This window comes from Falco rusticolus, chromosome 13 (assembly GCF_015220075.1).
Source record: "Falco rusticolus isolate bFalRus1 chromosome 13, bFalRus1.pri, whole genome shotgun sequence".
Taxonomy (NCBI): domain Eukaryota; kingdom Metazoa; phylum Chordata; class Aves; order Falconiformes; family Falconidae; genus Falco; species Falco rusticolus.
In genome coordinates this window covers 27896939-27917542 of record NC_051199.1, presented here as the reverse complement: position 1 = coordinate 27917542, position 20604 = coordinate 27896939, and the positions used below count along the sequence as shown (strand labels likewise).

The 20604-nt window shown below is 38.7% G+C and overlaps 2 protein-coding genes across 6 annotated transcripts in view; one reads left to right on the top strand and one right to left on the bottom strand.

Annotated features, from left to right (window-relative positions):
* The window catches only part of IFT80 (intraflagellar transport 80), a 54074-nt gene extending 48564 nt beyond the window's left edge, over positions 1-5510 (bottom strand). The window contains exons 1-3 of one of the 4 annotated variants that reach the window (XM_037407644.1): positions 5044-5510; positions 3717-3774; positions 2723-2944 (exon numbers count right to left, since the gene is read on the bottom strand). In XM_037407644.1, coding sequence (XP_037263541.1) covers positions 2723-2944; positions 3717-3753 — 259 coding nt within the window. In that variant the 5' untranslated portion in view covers positions 3754-3774; positions 5044-5510. Of the gene's footprint in view, positions 1-2722; positions 2945-3716; positions 3775-4868; positions 4992-5043 lie in introns of those variants that run through there. The other 3 variants (XM_037407640.1, XM_037407642.1, XM_037407641.1) reach the window with 3 other exon arrangements.
* A 308-nt stretch (positions 5511-5818) lies between these two features.
* Positions 5819-20604, top strand: part of SMC4 (structural maintenance of chromosomes 4) — a 41044-nt gene continuing 26258 nt past the window's right edge. Inside the window, exons 1-5 of one of the 2 annotated variants that reach the window (XM_037407638.1) lie at positions 5819-5941; positions 8039-8234; positions 9373-9551; positions 10159-10350; positions 12154-12330. In XM_037407638.1, coding sequence (XP_037263535.1) covers positions 8105-8234; positions 9373-9551; positions 10159-10350; positions 12154-12330 — 678 coding nt within the window. In that variant the 5' untranslated portion in view covers positions 5819-5941; positions 8039-8104. Of the gene's footprint in view, positions 5942-7263; positions 7457-8038; positions 8235-9372; positions 9552-10158; positions 10351-12153; positions 12331-20604 lie in introns of those variants that run through there. The other variant, XM_037407639.1, reaches the window with a different exon arrangement.

The following is a 20604-nucleotide window of genomic DNA, read 5'->3' as shown; positions in this document are numbered from 1 at the left end:
TCATTACAGTTGCTCTTTTGCTCGCTACTGACACATACAATTTAGAACTTTACAGAAACAGGTCACTAGAAATACAACTGTGAAAACAGAAAGGAAAAGAAAGGAGAAAAAAGCAAGGAATTAAGAGCATCAGTTCACCTACCAAAATCCCTCCATTCCATGTTTATCATTGAAAGGAAAAGAATAGAAATCCCATAGAAATCAGCTCAGTTAACATTGATCATTGACTTTCTGAAGAACATCCTTGTTCAGGTAAACTCCACCCCCTCAAAAGCGTAATACTAAAATGCATGCAACTATTAATTGATACAAACAAATCTTCCTTTCAGCTTTCACAAAAGCTTGCATTTCCACCTTAAGAGCTCTACAAGCAATACTTCATCAGACCCAGCTGCCTAAGACTCATGATAAAGTTCAGCACCAAGTATCGCAAAAATTACAACTCCGTTGGTTGCACTTCTCACCTTCCCTCCCCACATATACCCAGGAAACAATAAGGAGCCTGCCTTCAGTCATCAAAAGATGTCCTGTTTTTGTCTGTAAGTTCAGTGCATTTACTCCTTCGGAAGTACTAAATAACTTGAAGAAATCTTGGCCTCTACTCTGTGACTTGAACCCTGAGCCCTCCTAATTTTTAAGTGCAACTATTACCAAAAGTCATAGAAATCTCTAAAATTTAATGCAAAGCATGAATTTCCTCTATCTTCTTCAAATACGTAATACCTCTCTCCACCCGTACAGAAAGCCATGCTGGATGCATCAGCTCCACACTGCTAATGCCCAGTAACAAACCTTCCGTTCCCAGTCAAGCTCCCTGTGAAGGTAGCCAAAAGCCTACAGTAAGTTCCCCTCACCAAAGAAAACATACTAGACCCACAAAGTCAAGGTTCTGGCCAAAACATGGGCAGAAGTTGGCTGGAAATTCTCCACCAGTCCCATTCAAACTATCAATAGGTCCCTGTGAAAGCTATCAACAGGGTCATGGGCAGATGTCCATCATAATCCTGATGAAAACTCTCTACAACAATTTACTGTGAACTGTTCTGCCTAAAGATGCTGGCAGAGATTTAGAGCAGCATATTGCTTTGAGTTCACTGCTGAGAAACTCCAATCACTACCATTTCTGTAGAAATACAGCTTTAATACCAAGATCTTTGACTGCTGACAAAAGAATATAAACTAAGTTTAGTATGTCGATACCATCTGCTTCTTTGTGGCACATAATTTCTAGTTCCAGCAGGCTAATTTGACTTACTCTGAAACCTTCAACAGCATTATCAACCCAGTAAAACACAAAGCTGGAGAAAATTAGTATCAGTGAAAAGACTGCCTGGCTTCTGCAAGCAAGTCATACAACTCTTGCAAGTCACCTGGATGCCAAGATCTTGGATGCAACATGAATGATTTCTGATACTTTCATAAACTAATACACCAACCCCATCGACAAGTTCTTAGCAGCGCATTGTCAGTGAGGCAGTCCCAGCCTATATCAAGAACTTATTTCTTAGCAAAGCGTTTATCCTAACACGATTTTTATAACAAGGTCAGTGTAAACCAGCAGATTTCATAAAGGATCAACCCCTTTTTAGAACTGGTAGGCTCAGGAAGAAACTCTCATCTGAACTACGGTGTACCCACACGGTAGGTTCTTTGTAACAAAAATAAAGGGGGGGCGGGGGTTGTTAAGAAAATTTATTTTTACCACTATTTTTCATATTTTGTTCAAACAAAGAATTAGATCAAGAAGAGACTCCAACTGTTCTTTCTTCAAGAAAAGGGATGAGGGGGAAAAAACAAAGGGGAAAACTTGCACTGAAAATTTCTGATGGTATGGAACATAATCCCCATTACAGTACTAAGGAGACAAACGCTGACCCGAACAGTATGGACTGCTTCATCATAAATGTAATATAATAATGAAACCAGTTACCTAAGATTTCTTCACTGAACTGGGGAGGAGGGTATCTGCCCTCATGCAGGAAGAAAAATCTGGCTGTGTGCAAGTCGGGCAAAATCAATTCCTAGTCTCTTTGGGGAGGAGGAAAAAACACCCCAAGCAATTGTCAAACCTTGCTCTTACCTCCCTTTCACAAAACAGAATTCACACACTGGATACAGCAGCTACTATACTGGATGACATAGTCTAGTATTAGTACACTAGTATATGGGACAAATAGTAGCATACAGGATATACATATGCATATATACATCTGCCAGTATACTACACATCTATACTAGTCTTACATCTCTGACAACAACCAGAACTAGATGCTTTAGAGGGATATTCAAGACTCCACAGATGGCAGACACAAGTCTTGCTCTTGTAACACGTCCAAGAAATGGACTACATTATTTAGGCAATTTCAGTAATTTGGTCATCAGTTTTCATAACTGCAAGTGATCTGATATCTACGTAGGCATGCAGTAGATACATATTGAAAACTACTGGTTTATGAAATTGAGAAAAAGATGGTAGAAACTGACCTACATAAAAAATTACCTATCTGCTGTCAGAGATATGTTTGATAATGTTGTATTGGAGGAAATTACAGTAACACAATGTATTAAATTTGAAGCAATTATTAGTTTTACACCAGTGCAACTGGTATATAAGATTTGAAGTTGCTTTACTGGAGACTATTTAACTGCAAATAATTTCTCATGTGTTTGAGTGACATAAGCACAAAGTGGTATAAATTATAAAAAATTTAAATTGACTTACCATCAGAACTTGTTAGAACAAAGCTCTCTGCATGGGACTGCTTCTTCACACCAATAGTTCTGGGAAACCAGTGAAGATCTATGGGATAAATATCATCTGGAAGTTTCACTACTCGAGTAGTCTCACTAGTTAAAAGGTTCCACTTCATAATTTGGTGATCATCACTGCAGGAATATAGCTCATCAGCTGTAGTCCACCCCACACAGCTAACTAATTCTTTATGTTTAGTTAAATTAAGGAAGTCTAAAAATGTTAATTACTAAATAAGCTTACAAAATATCTCATCTAGGCTACACAAAACTGAAGGAACAGTACAGGAAGATTATTTTGATAAGATTACATGGAATGCTTTATATAAAAAATATGATTCTTCATTCTTTTTTCACTGTTTTGCATCAAGAAGAGCTGGTAGAAATTCAGCAAAAAAATAAAGCCAACTATCATGCAAAAATATAACTCTTGTTATGATGCATACTTACTGCAACATAGCTGAAATGCTGGGTTACACCTCTAGAAAGGTTTTAGCGCACAATGCAAGTGCAAAACACCCAACTATCATTCAAATATGTCGGTTTATTAACACCACAGCATATACAAATTGTTGACATATCTAATTTATTAATAGGGAAAATACAATTTTCTTTACGTCCATCTCTTATTACAAGCAGGTAGATATATCGCTACACTTATTTACTGTCTGGGAAAGCTTTTAAATTACCACTGCAAGTAAGAAGGGAAAGTAAAACCTCAAAATTTGCTATCAAAGCATTGATTGGAGGGAAGGTATTACTCTAAGAGTGTTCAACACCTCTCAAAGTGTTGCCCTTAAAGGATGCACAGAGCAGGAAAGTGAAGAAAAGAAAAAGGAAAAAAAAAGCCATCTGCAATTTACAAACATTTTACCATGACATCTATGATAAAGAAAACCTTTCTGGAAAAGAGTCTAATCAGAATTAACATGCTGTCCTACAGTTTGTTCCATGACAAAGGATATGTTTTGGTTCCTTTAAAAGTGAAGTCTTCAGTCTCATTTCAGTTGTTCAGATGGAGCACTAAACAAACAAAAAAAGATACATAGTTATAACTGTAATAAAACAAGACAAACACCTGTGTAAGTAGCCAAAATTAAAAAGGGAGATGCTAACACCAAGATAAAAAGTTTTGACATGAGTAATATTACAATAGTACTGTGGAAAAATAAACACAAAACAGACCCGAGTTTAAAGGGAATTCTGTTTGTACAGTACCCAACCGTGTATTTATCTGATTGCTTTAGTATAATAAATACAGTGGACAATTTAAAGAAGTGATGCGAGGCACATATTGCTGGAACATAGGTTGAAACACTGAAGTTCTATTGCACTGACTTATAGCCATGAAGGTAGGTAGCAAGGGAAAACCTATTTTGCTTTCAAAGACAAGGCCAGAACTTTATTGTCGTTTTTGAAAACGGCTTAAACAGTCTTTACATGCACCTAGAAGGCAGAACGCTCACCCTCAGGTCACACAGCTCACCTGCTGTCACCAACAGGGACCTCCACCATTACCCATCCTACTACACACACAACGTTCAACTCCCCAACGAGTCCATCGGCAGGTTAGCTGAAAGCATTTACTAGGAGTTTTAAAAAAGATGGGGCAATAACTCTGACACGGTGCGTGGCTCGGCTCCTGCCAGCCCCACGCCTCCTCACCTCGGTCCCCGCTCGCTCCCTCCTCCCCTCAGCCGTTTCCCCTCCGGAGCTGCCGAAGGGGGAGATAAGGATCAGAGCGAGACTGAGCAAGAGCCGGGGGGCAGCGAAGGAAAAGACAGACGGCAGGACGGAAAGAAAGGGCGTAGATGGCGGTGGCGGGGCGGGAGCTCGCCCCTCACAGCGCGGCTGCCCGCGGGGCCGCTGTCGCTCGCCGCTGTGAGGGAACCGCAGCTCCCCCCGCCTCGCCTGCCTCCCCAGAGCCCTCGGACAGCCTCAGGCACCGCACCGACAGCACAGCCCGCTCTCCGGCCATGCCAGCGCCCACTTTTTCACCTCAAAGTTTTCCAAACGGGAAATTATCCCCCCTCCGCCGCGCTTTCTCCCGGCGAGCGCCAGCGCCCGTTCCCCTCAGGGCCGTCCGGAGCCGGGGGTCGGGACTCCCCCGCCCTTACCTCGACTCCCGGCTGTCTCCCGGAGCTCTCCCTTCCCTCCTCCCACGTCCGAACTGGGGGGTCACGGCTCCCGACCCTCTCGCCCACCGCGGCAGTGAGTCAGCCCTGCCGCCCCGCAGCCACCCCTGACGGCGAGGGGAGGGGGATGGCCGCCGCCTCCCCAGCCCGCCTTTACCTGCGTCGGCAGCGGGACAGGAGAGAGCAGAGCGGCGGGGACCGCTGCCTCAGCGGCCGGCTCCCAGGCTAATCCCGCCTTCCTCCCCGTCCCCACGGCGCCACGGGAGCGGCGGGACCAAGGCGGCGGCTGCCCGCTCCCCCCGCGGCCAAGCGGCTCCGTCTCTATGGCTACTTCCCGCGATACTTCTTCTTCCTCTTCCTCCTCCTCCTCCTCCTCCTCGTCCCACCGCCACCTCATGGGTCCTCCCCGACCAGGTGACACGGCCCGCTGGCGTCACCGCGCCGCCCGTTAATTAATACCAATTTTAAACCGTCGTGTCCCCACAATTTTTATTTGATTTTTACTTTTTAATTTTTTTTAAATTTTTTTTAATAACGGCGCCCGCTTACACCGCCGCTCCGGCCTCACCACCCCGCCGCCCGTTGCTGAGCAACCAAGCGCCGCCCACTGACCTACTTCTAAAATTAAAATAAATCCTTTCCACGCGGAGCGAGCGGGCACGGCCATGGGGTTGCTGTCACCGTCAACCGCCTGCCTCTCCTCTCTCTCCCTCCCCCACCCCCCCCCCAAAAAAAAAAAAAAAAAAAGCGCATCTTCGCGATTGGGGGGGGGGGGGATTTATGATTTATTTTACTTTTTTTCCAGCCTGTCCGCGCAGTAACGGAAAACAAGATGGCGCGGGAGCGGGGCTTTTTTTCCTCCTTTCAAACCCGCGGGAGGCCGGCCCCCTCCCTTCCCAGCATGCCCCGCGCTTTTCTAACGAATTTCGGTTCGAGTTCGCCGTTTGGGCGCCATTTTCGAGTGTGGAAGCTGCTGAGCCGCGGCAGGAACCGGAGCCGCCCGCGCTGCCGCAGCGCGCCGCCTCGCTGGGGCCGGGTGCCGCCAGCCCGGGAAGGTACCAGCTCGGCGGGCAGCGCGGGGTAGCCGGGCGGGCAGGGTTTGGGGTTTCGGTGCTGGTAGTTTGCCTGAGGGCAGGTGGAGTCGGGGGGCTTCAGCCGCTGTGAGCGGGGCGGCGGCGACGTCCTCGGGGCGATTCTCTGGACAGGGGGTGCTGAGGGAGAGGGCAGAGGGGTGGCGGGCTCTGCCCCGCGCCTCGTTTTTTCTCTTTCCGCATGACCCTGAGGGAGGGGAAGGCGGCGGCAGCCCCTCTCCCCAGGCCCAGGCGGTCGGGCGGCGGATCCCCCGCTGAGGGCTCTTGCCGAGAGGCCTGGACTGCCCGGCGGCCGCTCGGTCTCCGCGCTGGCGGGGCACGGCGCTCCATGTGTCCGTCCTGGCTGGTGTCTGCAGATGGGGGTGAGGAGGGGGGATGAGAGAGGGTCTTCTGCAGCCCCAGGGAGAAAGCCCGAGGCTTCCCGCTGCGCCCTTACGGATCTCTGGGGACCGCGCATCGGAGACCCACCTAGGACGGGGAAGTACAGGAATCCGTTTCGATGGCACAGAGGCCCGATTTTAATCTGCTTACAAAGCAGGGACCCATCTATAACTAGCTCTGCCTGCCTCTTCTATGTTTGAAGTATGAGAGAAAAAGGCAAAAAAAGGCCGTTACGACTTGGAAAGACCGTGACAGGGGCGCAGTTGGACTCCTTTGATTAACAGATGGATTAAAAACACCCCCAAAAATTTGCCCTGATAAGGGTTGACGCTATCAGATTTAATGCGCTGTTAATAAGGAAGCTTTTCTATCCGTCTCTGACTCTTTTCGCCGTCCCCGTAACAAAAACGCCACTTGGCAGGAGATCGTCGAGAGATGCTTTTAACGAACACCTTTGAGCTGACTCGGGGAGGGGCTGGCCACGAATTTGTTAAATTTGTTAGAAAGTATGTGGCAGCAGATTTATCGCGATTTAAAAGCTAAGGTCAAGTAGTTATGCTTGTTCATTCTGTCGGAGTGTGGGGGGGGAAGGGTTGGTAAGGTAAATAGGTCTATATTGCACAATTCTGTTGGAGTGGAGCAGTTTTGGAAAAAAAATAAATAAATCTGGTACTTTGAGAGGCTGTAATTGTCTGAGACAGCCATTGCGGAACACTTAACAGGGGCATAGACTCAAATTGCCTTAAAATGAGTTCTTTCTCTCATTTCCCTCCCCTCCCCCATTGTCCCAAATGAAGGACTCTCATGAGAGTGTGGGTTGGGGGTAGGTCTGAAAACGTCAAATGATTGGCACCAATTGTAAGATGACTTTCTAACCACGTCAGTTTTTTATCTTGTGAGAAGTAAACTTTCTCATGTCTGTTTTTCTGCGAACTAACTTTGCCACTTGCTGCAATTTAAACTCTTTGGAGAGAGTTTCACTCCTGCAGTCGTCTTTTCTTCCCATCGGTTGCTTTCTATTTATACTTTCTGGGAGCTCTGCTTAAGTGTAATGTTTCATTCTTCATCAGTTAACTTGAACATCACAACTAGATTAAGGTATTTTGTTTTGCCTTCTCTGTTAAATGTTGAATGCTGCCGGTACTGGTTGTTATAGTAAAATGAGTGTGTTGATTTAAACAGTTTAAGAGTCAAGTCTTTGCTGTAATTATGCAGGTCTTTTTGTTTACCTATATAAAAAAATATAGTCAGCATGGACTGTTGAAAGTAAAGCCTGTGTCAGGTCTGAAATGTGTATGTAAAGAGTGCTTCTAGAAGAGTATAGACAAATGGCTACTCAGTTTGTTATTGCAAATGTGTCTTTAACTCTTTTGCCCCCAGTATCATGGTTCCCATCTCTGAGCATAGTAACTGCATTGAACATGGCTGTATGAGTTTTCAGTAGGTAGATTCATGCTGTTTCTACAGACTAGGGTTGATCGGTTGGTTTGGGGGCGATGTATCTTAAAGAATATTGTTAGGCTAATCTTGAGATTTTATTTCAAATTTGGATTATTGTCTTCAAAATACCTCTAGTCTGTATTTTCTAAATTCGTCAAACATCTGGGCAAACATGTAGGTATATTCCTTAGGGGATTGCAGTTCGATGCTTGGATCATGGGGTTTTCTTGTTTATGTTAGCAAAGGAGATAGATCCCTTCGGTAGTTTGATTGCTTCGAATAGAAGGAGAACAGCCAACAGAGATCATGACAAGCAAGAGCACCAAAGCCTCTACAGCAGCCCATCAGAAAGGTAGAGAGCCCTTAGAGGAGCCTACCAGTGACATGGAAGTGGAAAACAATGGTGACAGACAGCTTGACGAAGTACCTCCACAAGGTGGGTCTGAATGTTGTGGTTCTGATGGTGTGTAAACTCGATAGTAGTGCCTGTTTAGCAACAACATTCAGTTGAATTTACCAGCTGTTCCAGATAGGATTTGCTCCTTTCTCTTTTGGAAAGGAATATTGAAAGCCTTGACTCCTGGCAAGTTTAAACTGCTTTTAAAATAGTAAAGAGGGCTTGCAAAGAGTTAAAGTGTTTGGACCAGTGATTTAGTACAAGTGCAGAAGCAATTTGTAGACTTTATCCTAATAAAGCCTATTTCATATTCCTGATCTGTAACGTTGTACTTAAGATTGTGGTACAACAGCAGGATTTTTCAAATTTATATGCAGCCAATGGTATGGGATTTCTTGGAATGGAATAAATGTCAAGTTTATTTACTTAACTCTTAAAATGATTTGACTTTCTTTTTCATGAAGCAGTGTATTCTTGAGTTTCTTGTGTTGAGATTTTGCTGAAAATGCTGGAAAAACAACAGTGTGGGTCTTTTTAGGTAGCCAGATATGCAATTATTACAGCAAGGTATTTCACACACAGATTAATACGTTGAAATTGGTGGCAAAAACTACTGTCTATTTGAAGAAGTTGCCAATGACTGCTGAAAAGCTGCTTTGCTTACAACTAGCTGATATCCAGGGGGCCAGTTTGTTTTCGTAACAAACTTCCTGTCTTTGCAGAGTGGTTGTGCTGTCATTACAGCTTTCAGAGCATTGTGCAGCGGTCCCCAAATCTTGCAGAGTGACTTGAGAGCACGCTTGAAATGTGGCTTTGCACTTATTAATTAGAAAGACTTTGCCTGTTTCAGATTTGCAGACTTATTGTGATGGTTGTAGCTATTGTAATTGCAGAGTGCCTATTAAAGTGTGTTAGAATAAGAATTACATAATGAAAGAACCAACCCACCAGTGTATCGATGGGACATCTTGAGTATCTCTTTTTAAAGATTCAGTTCACGGAAAGAAGAACTTAAATTCCACTTAGCTCCTTTTAATAATTACAGGCAAAAGTATAGGTTTGGTTCATGTAGAAATGTTGTTTGCTTTTCCAGTTAAACATTTCAAAAGGTGTCTAGTCATTGAGAGCTTATAGTCTTTTTTTTTCTTTCTTTCTGTTTATTTTGGATGTTTTTTAGAAGTCTCAAATGAGGTGCTTGCTAATCGAAGTTTAGAAGATATTTTGGGTAGCATCCCTCCTCCCCCACCTCCAGCAATGACCAATGAACCTGGTGCTCCTCGTCTCATGATAACTCATATTGTAAACCAGAACTTCAAGTCCTATGCAGGGGAGCAAACTTTGGGACCTTTTCATAAGGTATCTTTCTTTTACCTTAAGCATTTTTTAAATGAAGGTAAGACTTTGTGTGTTAGTATTCCTTCCTGTATTTTCCTGTAAAAGCTTCCCTCAAAATAACTGAAAAATATTTAAGTTTTAGAATTACTTATATAGTGATATCCTAGATTTTCATTATTGGACAGTTGAGAAAACAGTTAAGTGCAACTTTGTGATACTGTACAAATTTAATTTGTCAGAAAACCTTAAAAACCCCATACTTCTCTCTTTATTTCATTTACTGGAGAACTTTTAGGGGTGTGTTTGAAGAATGAGAGTATTTTTGAGTGCCCATAGGAGACTTACGTGTCTAATCATGAAACTTTCCTTGCAAACAGGCTTGCTAAGTGCAGTATTGCTTTGAGTTAGCAAGTTAAAATTTAGAAAGCTGAGCTGAGGTGTGGTTCTTTTATTAAATAAATTGTACTGCTTTACCTTTGGCAGTAAAAACTAAGCTATCAAATAGTCTGCAGTTTCATACAGTAGGAATAATTGTGTTTTAAACTGTTCACAAACAAAATGGGTGATGTACACTGGCCAGGATTTATTTCCCTTTGAATATAACTTTTTTTTTTCTTCTGTTATGCAGCGTTTTTCTTGTATTATTGGGCCAAATGGCAGTGGAAAATCCAATGTCATTGATTCAATGCTTTTTGTGTTTGGGTATCGAGCACAAAAAATCAGATCCAAAAAACTCTCTGTGCTGATCCATAATTCTGACAAACATACAGACATACAGAGTTGTTCTGTGGAAGTCCACTTCCAAAAGATCATTGACAAGGTATGTATGCTTCTATTCAGAGCAGTGGAGACATTTTCTTTTTCATTTTTCTTTAATGATTTGAAAACTTTTAATATTTGATTATTTTAGTTTGAGATGGGGAGAACTTCATAGCATGATTAGTTTACCTTTGAAATGTAAAACATCAATTCAAAGTTAATTAGCTTTAAAAATTACTCTATCGATGGTGCAGTTCTTAAAATATTCGTAGGGATTCCTTTTTTATTTTCTGCAAGACTAAGAACTGGTACAGATCTGTTTTAAAACTATTTAGAACTATGTAATAATCATTTTAAGAAGAAGTCGTTTCAGAGTTGTCATCTCATTTACCTCAAGTAAATAAAACCTATTTCTGAAATTAATAGGACCCCTAAAAAATTACAAGTCTCTGTTTGGACATGTTATATATTCTTAAATTTATAATATAACAATGTATATTAAGAAACAAAAACTATTTTAGCAAAACTTTTCAAACCAATTAGAAACTATTTTAGGTTATCTAAATTTAGAAAAATATATAATGTATCTGTAACTTTCTTATTTTTACTTTATATACTGTGAACATGTCTGCAATTTTAAAACAGATTTTTCATCAAAAATTCTGGACCTCACATCATACTACTAAATATTTCTAAACCTGATATTTTGTTTCATTGAAATAGAAAGTATTGGCAAGTTAAAAAAAATTTATTTTGCTTGCTACTTTTCATGTATTGATAAAAAACTTTGTGAGGTTTTTCTTGATTTCTTGCAATTATACTGCAAGGAATTTATCTTCATTTAAATTTAATTTTTGTGCACACATTCTAGCTGAAGTATGAACTGTTGAGTTTGGGGTCAGTCAAAATAGTGGGAAATGTACCCTGAAATGTAAAAAAGTTGTGTTAATAAAGTGGCAGTATATATGGCCTTTGAAGGAACTTTTTAAAAATACAATTTTTTTCCCCTTGGCTTTATATACAGACACACATACCTTTTTCCTTTTATTTATAATAACCAGATTAAAAAAACTTTTTCCTTCATTTGACTTTGTATTAACATATAGTAGCTAAGTTTATGATCAAAGAAACTTCTGCATATACTAGATAACAATTTGATTATGCTCTTGGGGGTTAATCTGGGGAAGTGGCAGGCCAGTTTATGTCTCTACAAGAAGCATGCATCGATTTGAACTTTTTAAAATATAGTACCAGCTTTATTTTAGTTGCTGCTTTGTAGATGAGGCTAAGATATCTTTTGAGAAGCTGATGATGTCATATTTGTCACATCTTTAATGTTTTGCTTTTTATCTTCTACAGTTTCTCTTTAGAACTAGTCAGCTAAAAGTAACTCCTTTTCCTAGCACTATAAAAGAAAAGTTTAAAATGCAAACAGCAATTGAAGGCATTCAAGACTTCCTAACTAAAATTAAAAAGTAGAATAGCACAGCCACTTTAAATTTGAAGTAGGCCTTTTCCTTTGTGATTTGAAGCAGTGGTAAAGAGAATAAATTAAGTATTTTCAAAGCAATGGCTTGCATTAGAGGTGGGAAAGGCATAATATGAATATAATGATATAACGATAATAATAATATGAGGGCCATTGTTTAAACTGTTTGGGCTATTTTTTATCCAGTTCTCGAGGTTGGGGGTTTTTTTATCTTTTTTTGAGATAGGCAGCTTTAAGACAGTTCCATTTCTACTAGACCTCAGAGAGCAGTTGACTTAAAACCTGAACATGATAAAACTTCTGTGCTTAATTGTGAAATATGAAGTAAGCCTGAGAGAGTAATTGTTTTTGTGGCTTTGTTTTTCCTCAAAACAGGAAGGAGATGAGTATGAAGTCATTCCTAACAGCAATTTTTGTGTATCTAGAACTGCCTATAGAGATAATTCTTCTGTCTACCACATCAATGGAAGGAAAAAGACATTCAAAGATGTTGGTATTCTTCTTCGAAGCCATGGAATTGATCTGGACCATAACAGGTTCTTAATTTTACAGGTTGGTATATGAATAAAAGCAATTTTAAGTCAAGCTACATTTCCAGTTATAGTTATAAAAAATGCTGTCTAGGTTTTAAGTCTTGTATTTGAGGCCTTAAAGTACTCTAGCAGCACATCATGGTTTGCATGCTCTAATAAAGATGCGAATCATTATTTGCTGCTTTAGAAATTTAAGGAAGAGAAACAGTTGAAGACACTAATATAAATTTTTCTATTAACAAATTAGTGTTCCTGGCATGTGGATGAATAGAAGAGTTGTCATACTTGTTCCGCCCTAGCAGCACGTAAATATTGGTGTAGTAAAATAAACCTTAAACCCCAATATTATTGTGCTGCTTAAGCGTGGCAGAGATTGAGCAACTTGTTTATACTTTAGATAAAAGTGCATCAGTATTAACATAAATCTTAATGATTCTACTGTAAAGTTACCTATGGCTCTTGTATATAGACATGGTTTTACTGGAGGAGTATGTATATAAAAATTAACTGCATAAAAATTGAGTGCAAGAAAAAAACTCATGAAGTGTGCTTTTTGTTTACACTTGCTTAACAACTGTAGAGGACTCAAAGAATGGCAGGTTTGTAGCCAGTTCAAGCTATGTTTTTAAAGGCTACAGTTTACAACCCATACTGTAAAAATAATCATAGAATTTGTCAATATAATACCATTTTTATTCACATTTGATTTTAAAATTATAAGGTTTGCTGCGTCTGTTTGCTGCTTAAAAGACAGGCTGAAGAGAACCACACTAATTCTCTAGTGTTTAAATAATGATAGAGAATTTTGCTATGTGCTAGAGAACTCGATTTACATTAAGCAATTAAAATACTTGATGGAAGTATTTAAATATTAATTCAATTAAGTAACTACATATGCAATTACCTGTAATTATTTCACTACTATTACTAACAGGTCCCAAATCTACTCTGAAGGATCATGGCCTAGAAAATTAGTGAACAGTGGGAGCCTCCCAAAGTCTGAAAATTTTCAGTAGTTTTTCAGGCCTGTTTCTGTCAAAGGAGCTTCCACTTACACCCACAAAAAGAGGGTATTTCTGTTTTGAAGGCTCCATGAGAATGAATTTTTCCCTCCAACAATTTATTCCTATATTTTATTTTTCAAGATGGAGTGAGAAGTGCCTCCGACAAAACAACTGTAGTAAATACACTGCGTTTTTTTCTATACAGTTTTTCTGAAGTATCATTTTTGGCAGAATTTCTAAAGGGAGAGAATGCAGAGTCGAAGATTAAGCTAGGTAGGAATTATGGTACAGACACATCTAAAGCTTAGTGTTAGAGAGCATGCCCTTTTACCTCTGGGAGAAGAAGGGAACAATTGGGAGGATGTATTGCTAAGCTTTTTAAATTATTTTTTTTCCCTGGAATTTGACTTGTTCTCTTCTACCAATAATTGTTTCCTAGGAAGTTATCAATGAAGAGAATATTTTCCTAAAAGCTGAGTTTCATTCTTTTCCACCTGTACAATGAGAAATAAGGGGAGGTGTAACCAATATTAAGGCATAAAGTAATGGTGTATTTTGCTTTTTTTTTTTCCCTTCCATTCCACTAGACTCTTTGTGGGTAATGTATTATAATGGATAGCAGAGGAAACTACTGAGATTTTCTGGTTTCTTTAGTCTTTCTGACTGAGGCAAGGTCCTTTCCCTTTGAGCATAAGGTTTTGTGCTTTTTTTTAAAGTGAAATCTACTCATTTGGCGACTCAAAGTTGAGTACTTTCAAGTGGGAAGTGTAGCAATGTTTTCCACATCATAACAGCAGAACTTCAAAACTCAAATAATAAAAAATATAGTTAGAAGTAAACGAGACCATATCAGAAGGCTGAGGCTGTGGATTACTATCACAAGGATAGCTGTTTTCCTCCTGATGTTTTTCAATTTTATATTTAAAATTGGAGAGATAAGTAACAGTTTTATTTAGCTTTTACTCTCCTCTTGTTATAGCTAAAATAAACCAGGCTCTCCTAATTTTAACGTGATATCAAGTAATTTATCATTTAAAATAAGTAATAAATCTCTTTGATTTTTACTGTGCAGTAGGGTATAATTAAAATATTTCACTCATACTATAGACTGTGGGCAAAAATGTTAATTAAAGATTATCAAATGCTGGGTTTGGTGTGTGACAGAATATTCACTGGTTAGGACATGGTCACTTACAACTTTTTCTTTAGTACTAAATGTAATAACAAAACCTTTAGATGCTTGATTTTGTCCTGTTAGCATATTTAGCATTATAGAAAATAATTTGCCTGTTAGAAGACTGCTTTATTTTTCTGGTTTCTTCTCTCCACTTCACCCTCTATTTTGCAGTATTTTTCTGACAGAGCAGGGTTTTGTGCCTTTTAGGACAAAACTTGAAAGCTCAGGCCAGACTGAATTCTGTAGAAGTTGGGTAGGGCATGATACAGGTACTTGTGCTTATGCTGTACTGAAATTAGTAAAATCAAACTGCTGATGACTTCTGTGAGTACCATTACAAAAAGCACCTGTAGAAAAACAGAATATGTAAGACTGAGTAGTTCTAGAAATATTACAAATTCTGTGCCTGAACTAGCTAACTGAAAAAATCTTGTTTAAAAATGGTTCTGGTTACAACCAGATTTTGCCAACATTTAACAGGAGGAGTTCATCACTTTTGTGATCCTTAAGTTCTAACACTCCATATTTCATGTCTTTAATAAATTGTTATATGCTTTTAGTACTTTGGGAATAGGCAACAGTTCAGTGCATTTTTAATGAGCTTCCCACAGCCTGAAACTGCAACAGGAAAAAAAATATGCATATTGTTATTTAAGAAGTATGCTAAGCACTGTGGTAAAATCTAGCATCTTGCAGCTATTTTTCTGTCTTCCACACCTAATGCCCCAGCTTCAGTAACTTGTATATCTGTAAAGGACAACAAATAAAATTACTTTGCTTTTCTCGAAAAGCTTACATGGAACATCGGTGTACATGTACAGAAAACTTGTGTGGGTTCTATGCTCTGACCGGGCTGGGCAAAACTCAGAAAGTATGTCTGCTGTTGCTCAATAGTGACTCCTCTGAACATGTTAACCTTGAGGCCAGAAAAAAATCTCAGCCTCTTTATCCTGGTTGGCTTGCCTCTAAGGAATTATTAAATAAATGTGGAACACTTGAAGGAATGTCAGTTTTGGATACCACTAGGGTGTGCATGTCTGGGGACTAGCTGTGGACAGCAACCATTAACGCCTGAGGAAATTGCCTTTTGCAGTCTTTCAAGGTAAGAGAAGTATAGTTGATAACAAACTTGTTAAAAGGAAAGTGGAATTTCACAGGTAAATCCCATTCAGTGACTTTGCAAGTGAATATTGTAGAAATGGTAATGAGTGGGACAAGACTTTGAATTAATTGTGTACAAAAAGATGGTAACATGGGAGCAGACTTCTATCGGTTGATTTCAGTTTTTAGAAGCCCTTTCAGACAAATTGAAACTAGTTTAAATACATCTTGTACTGATCACAGTAGCATTTCACTTAAAGGTAGACTTAAAATATTCTCATGTAATCTTAAGTGAATATAAACAACTACAGTGATTTTTATATATATGTATTTTTGTAACAGATTGGAATGACATTTTATAACATACTAAGCCTTATCCTATGGCAAGATTATATGTTGCCAGAAAGGAAGTTTAGTCAAGTTTTTCACCTGCTGCTTTATGGAAATAATGTAGGAGTCGCTCTTTCAGTGTGTTGGAGAGGAAATGAGGGAGAGCAGATTTTCTTCTCACTTTGAGATAAGCCTGAAGTTCCCAGTTGTTGAGGTCTGCTTTTGTAAGGAGGCACACCAACATCTGAGCTAAAGCACTGAGTGGAACACAAGCTGAAAAGCTCTACTGGGATTATAAATGGAGGTCTATGCTGCCAACATTGGTGGGGAGGAGAGGTTTGTTCTAGAAAGGTCAAGGACAGCTGAGCTGAAGTGGTAGGAAGAATTAAAGCAAGTTTGATAACATCATTAAGTAAAACCAGACTCTTTGAATAAAATATTATGTAAAAATAGAAACCTCACACTGATTCAGAGTACAGAATCAGTTTCTCTGACTTTAAATATTATACTTTATGCTGAAGTGAATACAGAGCAGCATAAAATATGCTAATGTGTCTGCAGTTTAAAAAAATAATTTCTCTTATATCAGAAAACTTACATTGGCAATTCATATGATTTTTATTTTGCAAATTGCAACATAACATTGTAACCAATGTTTATTAAGCTTTCTTCAGAAAAACAGGGAAATATGGAAAGTGGAGAAAAGCACTTTTTTAGGGGCAGTGTGTAACAGAGAGTGATCAACTAGTTTAATGAGAACATACCGATAATCTTAGGTCAAACATTGTAGGGTGAGTTTGACAATAACAGATTTAGATTCCAAAGTGACTCTAGATTTGTGCTTAATTTGTATTCTTGTATTAAATACAAGAATGTCCTTAAGAAAGCTTCTAAAATTAGACAGATGTGCAAACAGCTTGACAAAGGCTACTTTTAAATTATTTCCAGAATGCAGAATAGTAGTTTTGTGCAAACAACCGCATGTTGTATAACAGGCTAATTCTAAGTTTTTCCTTATCTTTGGACAGTAGTGGCCTTGTAGATTTGTGTATGTGCATTTATTACTTATTTGACTTTCTTAATTTCCCACCTAGTTTGCAACAGTTTTCTTGGAAGGCAGAGCATGAGGTTGAGTATTTGATATTTTCTTCCCTCCTGTATGTTTGCTATTGGGTAAAATTGAAGAGTAGAAATGAGATGTGACTGCAAGCATTACGTAACAACAGCAATTACATGGAATTGGAAAAAAAACCCACCTGTTGAGGCTTACAAGCGCTATATTACAGTCATGTTTCCAGGAGAAGAGGAGTAGCGTTACAAGAATACTGGTTAACTATGTACATAGCTTCCAAGGCCCATGTATGCAGAATTAGAATTCACAGTCAAAACTTTAAATGAAGAGGGGAGTATGAGGTTAATGTCAAAGTCAAAATGAAATTGCCATTCTGGAAAATGGGAGATACACAAATTTAGCACTTACTTTTGCTGTTCTGGACTGTACTTCTGCTTCAAAAGTGAGAGCTATCATTTTGGTAAAGTAAAAAAAGTGCCAAGTGTGAGCACTGTAATGCTAGTTCAATATAAGGAAAAAAAAAAAAAGCGGGGGGGGGGGGAGAGGGGTTGAAAACAGTGTAAGTTGCATACAGGGAAATGGAAAGATGCGTCCTACAATGCTGCGTAGTGGTTTATATAAGATAAAAATGCAGTTTGGGTGTCTTTATATTATCATGAAACTGATTACACACAATATCCAGGAGAAAAAAGTATTGTGAGGCAGCTAGTGTTAGATGCAGAAACGAAGAATTGTACAAGGTCCAAGCTAGTGCTTATTAGGCAATATGACAGGCTGATTAATATTCATTACTACTTTTTCTCTAATTTTATTCATTGGCTTTTTCAGCAGCTATAAGTTCTGTTAAAGATGTAGAATTGGAGCTGCATAAGAAAATAGCCTGAATCTTATTAGCAATACTTCAGTGGTAGTGCTAGTTCTGATGTTCAGAAGTGGGTTAGAATAGAAGACCAAGGAAGGAAAACCAGTAATTGAAATTTCCCAAAATTAGTCTTAGATTTTTGATCTTGTAAATCTCTGTAGAAAAATAGTAAACATTCTAAATCTTCTAATGTGGTTTCTCCTTCAAGCGAATCCATAGTGCCACTGGTTTCATTCTATTGGCTGCATAAGCCATTGTTCTTCCTTATGCTGATGAAGCTAAGAAGTTGTGCATGCTGTATTTTCAGCTCCTGTAGCTGGCTGGTGAAATACTTGCAAAACCTATTGTCCAAATTCCCCTTGCTATGGGAGAAATGCTTCACTGTTTGAAAGAAATTGAATTATAGCTTTTCTCCATAAAATAAGTTTAGAATTTTTAAACTTTACCATTATTTTATTAAGTTTGCCTTATGCCAGGTCAGTTCTGCCTAGCTTTCCATATTAAAAAGTTAAGAAAATAATTGAAATTAGGTTATCATGTGGATTGATCAAGGTTGCTTTTCTTCAATAGGACATACAATAGCACATTTTGGTTATGGCTACTGTAATCTTCCACAAAAGTTTGAGTTAGAGGTGGCTGTTGTAACTCCAAGTACTGTTTTCTTAGCATTCTGGATATGCTGGGTACAACTCAACTCTTTGCTTCATTTCAGTGCTTAAAGGACAAGTTCTGTTGATCAACTATTACATGTAAAGAAAACCCTATTGTTTCAAAGTTCAGTTTGGTATTAGTTTTTCTAATAGCTCATCCCTTTTTTGGAACAAACTTGCATGCTTAAACCATTTAAAATTCAACATGTTTACATTAAATCTTTTTTTATACATGCATATATGATAGTCTTGTGATGTTTGTGACAGAATATTGTTATGTGATGTTTGACAAAGTTAAAGTAAATGATGTTCTGACCACTGCATTTGCGTCTCACTTAAATGAAAAGGAATTTTGTGATACTGTATAATATAATATATAATATATTATATATTATATAATATAATAAAAATTATTTTTATAGGGTAAAGTTGCAAACTGTGATTCATTTAATCAGTTTACTTAGTAAGCAAATGGAATATGCATATTGATGGTACTAAGAAGTTACAAGATCATTGTAATTGTGCTGTAACAGGTGTAATGCTTGGGATTCCAGTATAGCCTGCTGATACGCATCCATCCATTGCTCAAAGATTTTGGACTCAATCACAAAACTTCCTTTTACGGATGTTTGAAAAGCCTTAAAAACTAGTATGTTATTAAAAGCATGCTACCATTAGAGTGAAACTAATAAAATACCATTCTGAATGTTAAAAAAAGCCATGATTGCCTTAAAGCCACATATCATAGCCATGGTCATATCCAAAATTTTGTAATAGGTAATTTTGTTTCAGGATTAAACTGCTTCAACCATAATCCCAGCCAACAGCTTTCTCTGCAGTTACTGTAACATTTCTGTTCCAAGGCAGGAATTAGAATTTGGACAGATTATAGTAACTAGGCTTATTTTACTTTTCATTACTCCAAATGCTGGTAAGCAAAAGAATTCTGAAGTGAAGCTATCATCTTGTATTGATGCAGAACCACAGCTTGGTAGATTTGACATCTAGGTATGTTGAAACTTCAGAAAACTTATGACAAGAAAATATCCAGGCTGTTACAGGAGGTGCTCATGATTTACTATTGGCTTCCTTTGTACAACTTGAGATAAGAAGGCTTCCTTCTGCCCAGCACCTCAAAGGTGGAAAAAATGTAAGCAAAGAAAAGCTTGTATAAAGCACTTGGTCTCATTTACCAGTATTTGCAAAATGTGTAATTGTGGGGTTTTTTAAGCCTGGATTCAATTGATAAAGTACATTGAGGTTCCATCAGTGGTTCAGAAGATATCTTGTGTTGTATTTGCAACAGTTGCAAGTGGAAACAAAGACAAATAGGTTGTCCTGCTCTCTAAGGTAATGCCTCACTAAATTGCTCAGCCATGTGTAAAAACAAAGGGTTTTTGCAATATGTAGTATTGCAAAATATATACTGGGCAGTATTTTCTCTAAAACTATTACTCATGAGCAAAACTGAATGTAATTTTGAATTCGGTTAGATGTTCTATTACTCGTTTTGAATTTGACTAGTGTTGAAGAGCTCCCCTCCAAAAACTAAAATACAACTGGAACAGAAAACTCCCCTCAAAAACCACCCAAACTATCCAGTACTCCCCACCCCGAATGCAGTACATTTCCATCTACTGGATTCCAAGCTACAAAATTCCTTGTTACAGTATGTTTTAATGTGCCCATGATTTGCTGTGCTTCAAAAGATTTCTTGATGTGTGTGTTAACACTTTGTTAACTCAAAGTTTAACACTTAAAGTTAGTCCAGTTCATTAGGTTGTGTAGAATCACGCTAATCTATCCCAAGGTTTTCAGCACTTTATTTTAAAGCTTCAGATTAAGACACCAGAAATTGACAACTCAAAATCCTGGAAAGCTGTGTTTTTCTACTTGCTGCTGTAATTATTCTTTGGAGTGCTAACAAAGCTGATCTGCAAATGTTGTGTTTAACAGTTTACTTGACAAAACTAATTGTGTTGCAAGATACTGTCTTCAAGTTAATTTTTTCCCCAAATTTTCAGGGATGAGAAGAGGAGGCAGTAATTGGTAAGCAAACATGTTTTTCTATAGGTTCTCCAGAAACAACTAGTCATA